Genomic DNA, 9,029 nt, shown 5'->3' on the forward strand with positions numbered 1-9,029 from the left:
TCTATCTTTTAAATATATATCCACATTTTTTTAAAAAATCACCTGGTTCAACTAATTCATCTTACTTTTGGATACTTAAAACTTCCATACTTCTTTAAAAAAAAAACCTCATATATTTTCTTCAAAATAAAAATACAGTATTGATGTCAGTGAATAGTAATTTATCTTTAGGCTACCTGAAGGAACAGGCTCCTTTCAAGATGTTCTTATTTAATCAGAATACAAAAGGCCTTGTCCTGGCCATTCACTGAGAGAAAGAGAGAAGATACAAACTTTTGTAGTCATAAAGGACCTCTCCGCTCCCCCTTCATGTCATTTTTAAGTGAAATACCAACACTGAAATAATTAAATGACTTGATCATGGTCCCATATTTGTTGGCCAGCTAGCGGCTGCCACAGTAGTAGTCCCCATTAGACAGAGTTCCGGCCCAGGCTCCTGACAATATCACACGATACTTGGCCATGACCTTTGGAAAGCAACTGCATCATAAAGGAAGTAATAATAAGAACTTAGTGGCATGGAGGGAAATGATTTTTCTCTAGCTCTGGAGACTACTTCAAGAGGCTCTAGATCTTGCTTTCTGCTGTCATTGGTGGATCTTTATGATGGGAAATGTCAAACTCATTAAGGGAATGTTAAGGGCTGTTTTGTACTCCCTGTAACTACATACCACAGACCTTTCTGAGTGTCAGGAAATTAGAAAAGGGCTTCTCTGGTTTTTAGTCAAAAGTTTCTGGGTCTGTGATCTATTCTCAGATTAGATTTTAATATCCCACTCCTTTAAAACACATCTCCCGAGTTGGGGTAAAAAGCTACTGTGGAGCCTGGTTTATCTGGGCTGGCCATCTCTAATGACCAAATAAACATAATCATTGTCAAATCTCGCCTACCCTGTGTACTGAGGAGTGCAGGGAAGCCTAATCCAGCCTTTCAGGAGTGGTAACGGGGTCCTGGTCTAAAGGCTCTTTTAACATCATGAAGAGCATTAAGACCAAAATCTTTTAAAGGCCAATGAGAAAGTCATAACTTTTTTTTCTTTTTTTTTTTTTTAACTAATCTCAGCAATGAGGAATCCCCATTAAAATTCAAGATTGGTACCCACAGAAATGTTGGCAACACTCAACACAAGGAATGACATTTATTCAATTTTTCCTAGCGAAGTAAAATTAAATGGCAACAGATCTGCTTCCTTTGATTTAACAAAGAGGAAAAAAATGAAAGGAGGAAAGGAAGGGAGGGAAGGAGGAAGGAATGAAAGGAAGGAAGGGAGTGAATTAAAAATGTAGCAGTCACATAAGAATCTCAAATAACAAAGATGGAAAAACAGTTTGCAAACAGCATGGAATTTTTTGGAGTGTATTTGTCTTCCCCACGGATGAAGAGGTTGATGAATATTCTACTCTTGGCACACAGCACTTAAAATGTGAGGAAGGTACACATTATCTGATATTACTGAGTTATGAGGTTCGATTCTACATTGATAAACATATTTTACCTATTTTAAAATTTAATACAAAATATTATAACTCATTGTATTAAATATGGCGATATTTAAATCAGATCAAATAGGAGGCAGGGTTTCCTACAGAACTAAATAAACTCAGTGTAATAAATTAACTACACCTGCCCTGACCCCCACCTTCTGTCACCTAGCTGTAGGAGAGTCAGCAGAACCCTCTTTCCTCAAGGCCATAATTGGTCATAATTCCTGAACCTTTTTCTATTTTCCCTATGACCTAACATGTGCCAAAATACAATCTGTTTGGAAAAAAATTTAACCTGCATTCCTAAGCATATTAGTTTCCCCATTTACTCATAGACTGAAAACTTTCTGTGGACAAGGAGCCTACATTTAATATTTTGGGGGTGCATGCCCTAAAGTACTAGGGTAGCATTTTGCATATAATGGGCACTTATCAAATTTTAATGGGCTGCTGATGGAGCAATGAACTTCACTTTACGTGTCTACCCACCCTGCTCTTTCGTTGCCAGTGAGCAAACTCAATCATTAAAAGTATTTCCAAATGGAGACTCCACTGCAAAAATAAATATTCCCATTTGGAACAAAGAGTTGGCTTGCCTATCTGCCTCCTACATAATTTCTCTCCTATATAATTTGTGAGTTTAGCTCCCCTCTTCCTGATCAATTATTTGAAGATAATGAGCCCTTATCTTTTTATCACACACACTGTACCATGCTTAGCACATAGTAGGAACTCAGATATCGACCAATTCATTATTAGCTTTCGAATCATGGCAACTTCAAGAGCATCTTGGAAAGAGAGGAAGGAGGTAGGATCTACTCTGCTCTTGAAACCCAACACTTAGCTTAGCTTTCCTAACTCAACACAACAGATTCTGTCCAAGCTTAACGACGATTAAACTCCAGTGGACATACACATTTCTTAATGGACTGAATTTGTTATATGTATTATTCACATATACTGGGAATATTTAGGAAAACAAGACTAGAAAGTAACATTTCACATTTCCCAAGGTCAGGAAATTCTTTCTCCACATTTCAACATCTTAAGAATTTAAGACCAACTATAGATTCTGTACCACACTGAAGGTGCTCAACATGTTGATTATTGACATGTTGGTTATTGTAATTACTATTCCGCAAATGTTAATATGGCATCTAAAAATCCCTTATACCTTTCCCCTTTTACTCTATAATACCTCCCCATCTATACAAACTTTAGGTAAACCGAGGATAGGGCCATATCTGCCCAAGAGAGACCTGGTTCATTCCTGATTCTCAATAAAAGATATAGTGACTTATTTGTTTCTTAGGCTCATTTTCTAAAGTTAATATAAACAATTTCTCCTTTGTATCAAAATTTGAATTTGTTCCAAATTGTAGCCAGATCTAGATCATGGATCTTAATAAGGCCTAAAGGAATATGTGGCATTTAATTCATGTTTGAATTTCAAGTAGAGTTATCAATAAGCCAGAGGAAACTTCATAGGACTGATAGAATTTGGGATAGGAGAGGTACCAGTGTAATTAGAGGCATTACTAAAAATTTGTTTAGAAGAGGTTCTTAATATGACCTCTGAAACCCAAGGAACTAGAACACAGACCATTACAAACTTTTTAAAAAAATGTACCCATCCCCTTCTTAACTTTGGGATCATTCTACTTCAAGACTATCACTGACTATACCTGGTCATGGTCCCAATTATAAATGTAGTAGGTCAGTGTGTAATTATAAATATCCTAGAGGTAATGGAGCACAAAATAAATATATACATTAGTGATTATTCAATCATCTCTTCCTTTTCTAAACTTTCATAGCAATTGTTCATTTTCTGACGTCAACCTTTTTAAAAAAGAATTGTGTATACTGCTTCTTCTATTATTATCATAATTAGAATAGTCTCAAATATTTGTATTCACTGTGCCCCTCACCCCAAAAAGGGTAAAACTCAGAGAGTAGCCCAATGATAGGGCACTCGGCTTCCAATGTTTTTTTTTTTTTTAGTATATATATTTTTTAATTTATAAGCAGGACAGCATTCTTACATACTTTATTATTTGTATATTATGACATAAATGGCATAACATATACTTTCTAGTTCACTTTCAGCTTCTCTTTTCCTGAAGTTAGTTTCTTATCTCCCTAGACGGGGTATTCCTGGTCCAGGAAGGGTCTGACTTGGGATCAAACACAGGCATTCTCAAGCTTTGCGATATGAAATACTAATGAGGAAGTCGGGCGCTAGGCCTTAAGGGTTTCTTATCTCTCCCTGCATTAACCCACCACTGAGAAGGGGGAACCAGCGAAGGACGATTGACCCGGCCGTTGGACCCTGTCCGCTTTTGCTCTGGCCACTTTGATCTCGCCTGTCTGCCTAATCAAGTTCATCTACTGCTGCGACTGCTCAGATTCAAAGAACATTAAATAGTTTGATTATCGGATGGTCATTTCCCTCTTTTCTCCACCGTGATCTAATTTCCAAACACCAGTCTCACGCCTCCCTCTCTAAACTTCCCATCAAAAGAGAATTAGTTCTTTTTCCTTCTAACCCTCGTTTGATGTGCAAATTTCCTTCTCTTTGCACATTTTTCTCGTGGTGGCGCGGCGGGAAGGGGGTGGTGAAGGAAGGAAGAGGGGAGGAAATCAACGAACTTAAAGCCAAGGAAGGACCTCGCCCCAAATCTGCAAACCGTGACTCTAAAGGGTTAATTAGCAATTGCACTGGGCACCTGGCCCTTCCCGATGAAAGGTTTTGATATAGACTTTGAATTACTGATCGTGCTGTATTTAATACTGAATATTATTTATGTGTACAATAAAAATATCACTACAGGCATAAGAGAGAGGAAAAAAGAGCTTTTGCAGATAGCATCACAATTCCATTCTGAAAAGTATTTCAGATTCCGATAACTCCTATTGCGTGGCAAGGACACCCGAGTTGCCAAAATTCCTCTTCCCTCTGGCATTTATTAAAGTCGTCTGCTCTAATGCTCACTGATTACGATCACTCCGAAGGTGAGCTGCACGAGGGGAACGACTGCGCTAAGGAAGGGCGGGGTGAAGAGTGTCAAAGGCCCCCCTTCAAGTACACAAACACACCCCGTCCCAGCCCCTCCCAAAGCTTTGAAATCCCATCCCGGCTTTGTTGTCTCCCCCGGAGGGGCTGGAATGCTCAGAGCCCGCAGTATAAAGGCAGCCGCGGTGGCAGTGGCGGCACAGAGCTCCATGCGTCCCGCAGTTGGGACTGTATTACTGCTGGAGGCTCCCGGAACCCCGACTCTGCAGCCGCGCCAGCCCGGCTTCGTGGGGATCAGGGTTGCAAAGTGATATTCCTCCTTTCTCTATCTCTCGAGTTCTTCCGAAATGAGGGCTCTGGGAGCAGTGGGAGCTGCCCGGGTCTTGGTCGCCCTGGTAGCGGCAGCTCTCTACGGCCACTCTCTGCTGGGAGTGAGCGCCACCTTGAACTCGGTTCTCAACTCCAACGCCATCAAGAACCTGCCCCCACCGCTGGGCGGCGCTGCCGGGCACGCAGGCTCCCCAGTCAGCGCGGCTCCGGGAATTCTCTATGTTGGAGGGAACAAGTACCAGACCGTTGACAACTACCAGGTGAGAGGGGTCCCGGGGATCTAGGAACGCTGTAACCCTGAAGAGGTATCATCTATGGAGAAGAGTGTAAAACGAACATGCCGAGTGCGTGCGGTTCAGGGTGCATTTGGAAACTGCATTTGGGAGGAGTGGGCAGCAGTAGCTTTTGGACAGATGGGCGGAAAAGAACTGTAATGAGCGTCCAGGTCCAGGAATTTGGGTACCTGGATGCCTAGGCGCCTCATCCTTTCCGGGCTCCCTTCCAGCAGCCGTACCCGTGCGCGGAGGACGAGGAGTGCAGCACGGATGAGTACTGCGCGAGTCCTACCCGCGGAACGGGCGCCGGCGCGCAGATCTGCCTCACCTGCAGGAAGCGCCGAAAACGCTGCATGCGTCACGCTATGTGCTGCCCCGGAAATTATTGCAAAAACGGTGAGTACCTTAGCTCCCTACTGGACTCGAACTGTCCCGCCTTTGCTCACCTGCGGATGGGAGAAAACGTTCTCTGCTCTGCAAGTGCTGCGGCGCCACCTGCAAATGGGTATTCAGCATGCAAGTTTCTTCTCAAATATCATCATTGCTAGTGTTTATTTCGGAGGAGAGAAAAGTACAGGTCTTGGAGCTCCTTATCTTCCTCTGTGTTCCTCATTCATTTAACACGACAGCTTATCTCGGAGTGTACCCCTCCATAAAAGATTTTTTTTTTTTTTTTAAATTGGGACAGCCTTTATGTCAATTGAGAAAGAAGATGAGGGAGATGAGATTATACAGAGTCCAAGAAAAGCACCATTGAAGTTTAGCTGCCCTGTCCATTTTTCTTACAGTGCCCATCTCGTCTCTGCCAGTCAGAGAGGAGAATTCTGGCCTCTCCGTCTTACCCCCTGCCTCCATCTCCTGCTACCTTAAAATAAGTACTCCTCTCCCCAACCACAGATCCACTAAAATTTGATGTCTCAAATAGGTAGACTCAGACAGCCAAAGAAGACTCCAGAAATAAACTTAAGGATGGCGATCCTTCTTAGGACACAGTAATACTCCGGGATGAACTAACTAGATCTCTGTAATATAGAAATTACACAGTAAAGTAACTGATGGGTGAGATTGCAATCTTCCAGGCAGCGCAGCTGGTGTTATATTTGCTTAACTTAGTCTGGCAGTACCCATATAGCATCAAGAGCAGAGAAGTTATTTTTAAAAACAGTTTTTAAGTGATCAATTTTCTGTTTCTTACCCCAAGGGTGATATAAAAATGGGTAAAAGTCTCACTATCACTACCCCAGTTGGTAAGAAAGTATTTTAAATGCCAATATTGGGGATGTTGTGTATGCCTGACAGTGTACACATTGATACTTCTGTCCATCTGGGGGTTTGCCCTAACACTCTTGGCTTATGGTTAAAATCATGTCACTGCAATGAGGTCTCTCAAGTTGGTGTCGGCATGACAGACTGCCACTATTGCAGCTGTAAGTAAGTAGTAGAACATTACAGCTTGAGAGTTAATCACTGCCTCCTGCTTTCTTAGGAATATGTATGCCTTCTGATCATAATAATTTCCATCGAGAGGAAATAGAGGAAACCATTATTGAAAGCTTTGGTAATGATCACAGCACCCTGGATGGGTACCCCGGAAGAACTACACTATCTTCAAAAACATATCATAACCAAGGTAGGTTAAGGGACCTTAAGACTCATTCTTCTTTGTTAACACATCAGAAGTGTCTTTTGGATCTTAATGAAATAATGCCTGTTTAGCAGTGACAACATACTTTTCTTATTGTCTCTTCTTTCCTAGGACAAGAAGGTTCTGTCTGTCTCCGATCATCAGATTGTGCCACAGGGTTGTGTTGTGCTAGACATTTCTGGTCCAAAATCTGTAAACCTGTCCTCAAAGAAGGTCAAGTGTGCACCAAGCACAGGAGAAAAGGCTCCCATGGGCTGGAGATATTCCAGCGTTGTTACTGCGAAGAAGGTCTGTCTTGCCAGATTCAGAAAGATCACCATCAAGCCAGTAATTCTTCTAGACTTCACACCTGTCAGAGACACTAAGCCAGCTGTCCAAATACAGTGGACTCTTTTATATAATATATGCTATGAAAACCTTTTGTGACTTTCGCCACATCAGCCCTTAAGGATGTACAAATTCTGTGATTACAATTAAGCATTCCTATAATACCTTCTGAAAATCTGGAGTGTAAGAGCTTTGTTTCTTTATGGAACTCTTCTGTCACTGATTGCAGTAAATTACTGTGTTGTAAATTCTCAGTGTGGCACTTACCTGTAAATTCAGCTTTTAATTATTTTTTCTAAAGGTGCTGCATTGTCTATCGTTCCTCTTGTTATATAAATTTTTGTGCACATTGATTGTTATCTTGACTTTGATATATATTCTATATTGAATTGTAATAAATAATATCAGCTCTACTTCATAAAAGCATAACTCTTTCCCTTTTTAATTCTAGAAACTAGAATGCAAGGAACTTTTGGAATGACAAATCATAGGTATCTAAAATTTATCATGAAAATACTAGCTTATTTCCTGAAATGTACTATCTCGGTGCTTAGATTATATTTATCTCTAGGCTGTGGAAGTTCTTGAAATAAAATTTTACATTTAATACCATGAAATGTTACAAGTATAGATAAATTTTGGCATTGTGACCTTAGAGGGGTGTGTATGTTCTACAAGAAGAGCAGTGTAAAATGTTTAAAGATAATCAGAGAAAGATATTGTCTAAATAAAAGGCAATATTGATCAATTCTAGAGTAATTTTAAAGAAATAGGTGTTCTTCACAAATGATCATGGTGTATGAGATTAAATCTTACTAGTTTCAAAAATAGTTTCCAATAAATTGATAGTATCAACCCAAATGGTTAATAACTGTTGGGCAACAAAGGAAATTTCCCACAAAAGTCATACCAGAAAGAGGATGTGTATGTGTGGACATACGGTTAACAAACACATGCAGATTTTGTACCAAGTTAATTTGAAGTATCTTAAATACTACATCATGCCAGGAAGACTTGTTCTAATTATTTTGACTTTAAAATGGTTATGAAGTAAAAACCACAATTCATGCCCTTCTTTTTATCTCTTGCTAGGTGAGATGAATATTTCAATTTTTGCTTCCCCTGAATTCTATTGATTAGAATAAGGATATGAGTATATTGTTCAAAGGAAAACCCACAGAAATGAAATCAAACTAGCTTTACAATTTTTATCTGCCAACTTTGATACTGGCAACTCTAATACTGGGGAAGGAAAAAAATGGTTGTCTCCATTTACACTTATTCTGTAATATTCTAAAAGTCTACATAAAAACCACAAAATGTCAGATTTAAGGCACTCCAAAGGACAGTGATTGATCAATTGTTCAAGTTTCCTTAATGTAGATGTCCTAGAATGTTTGTTTCAGTATTCCTGGAAGTAGTTCAATTTCAAGCGGGTCAGCTAAAGGGCCACAAGGGTTGGTTGGCTCTTCATTGAGAAGGAAACTGGCAGTATGTCTGTTGTTATATTCCTTTTGTCTGGAAGTTTCAGCTTCCTGACCCTGGAGAAACTTTTTACGTGTGCATGTTTTCTTAAGTGCCAGAAGGCCAATTCTAAGGCCTGCCATCTCCAGTAAAACACAACAGAGGAGAAGAAACAGAAAACCCTTTCTTTGAAAAGTAGAAAGAAGGTCCTCTATTTAAGAGGTGAAAGGAGTGAACGTTTCAAAGGTTTGGTTATGGGGTCCCTTTCTACAGGAACTGACTATGGCCAGAGATGCTCCTTCTCTGCACATCTTAGTACATCAATCCTAATTCTAGCCCTTTTTTCTTCCCATCCTATGATGAAATGAGAAACCAGCTAAGGAGGGACACCTCTTCTCCTTGTCCAACTGAGCTGTTAAGAAGAGATAAAAAGAAATTCTACACATTTATAATGATGAGAAACAATATTAAGGAAATTAGATACTTT

General features: G+C 40.1%; 1 protein-coding gene across 1 annotated transcript; it reads left to right on the top strand.

Moving 5' to 3' along the window:
- The first annotated feature begins 4,702 nt into the window (after window positions 1–4,702).
- DKK1 (dickkopf WNT signaling pathway inhibitor 1) lies at window positions 4,703–7,714 on the top strand. Its single transcript, XM_011361630.1, has 4 exons — window positions 4,703–5,091; window positions 5,340–5,502; window positions 6,593–6,736; window positions 6,863–7,714. Exons 1-4 carry the CDS (start codon window positions 4,849–4,851, stop codon window positions 7,114–7,116), a joined length of 804 nt encoding a protein of 267 aa, XP_011359932.1. The 5' UTR covers window positions 4,703–4,848; the 3' UTR covers window positions 7,117–7,714.
- The last annotated feature ends 1,315 nt before the right edge of the window (window positions 7,715–9,029 follow it).

This window comes from Pteropus vampyrus, unplaced genomic scaffold, assembly GCF_000151845.1.
Source record: "Pteropus vampyrus isolate Shadow unplaced genomic scaffold, Pvam_2.0 Scaffold68, whole genome shotgun sequence".
NCBI classification, from domain to species: Eukaryota; Metazoa; Chordata; class Mammalia; order Chiroptera; family Pteropodidae; genus Pteropus; species Pteropus vampyrus.

What these genes read in the sequence shown, in the direction of transcription:
- DKK1 (XM_011361630.1), top strand. Translation starts at nt 4,849, where the DNA reads ATGAGGGCTCTGGGAGCAGTGGGAGCTGCCCGGGTCTTGGTCGCCCTG. An exon ending in AGACCGTTGACAACTACCAG is followed by an intron (nt 5,092 to 5,339) that starts GTGAGAGGGGTC and finishes CCCTTCCAGCAG; the next exon opens with CCGTACCCGTGCGCGGAGGA. An exon ending in CGGAAATTATTGCAAAAACG is followed by an intron (nt 5,503 to 6,592) that starts GTGAGTACCTTA and finishes CTGCTTTCTTAG; the next exon opens with GAATATGTATGCCTTCTGAT.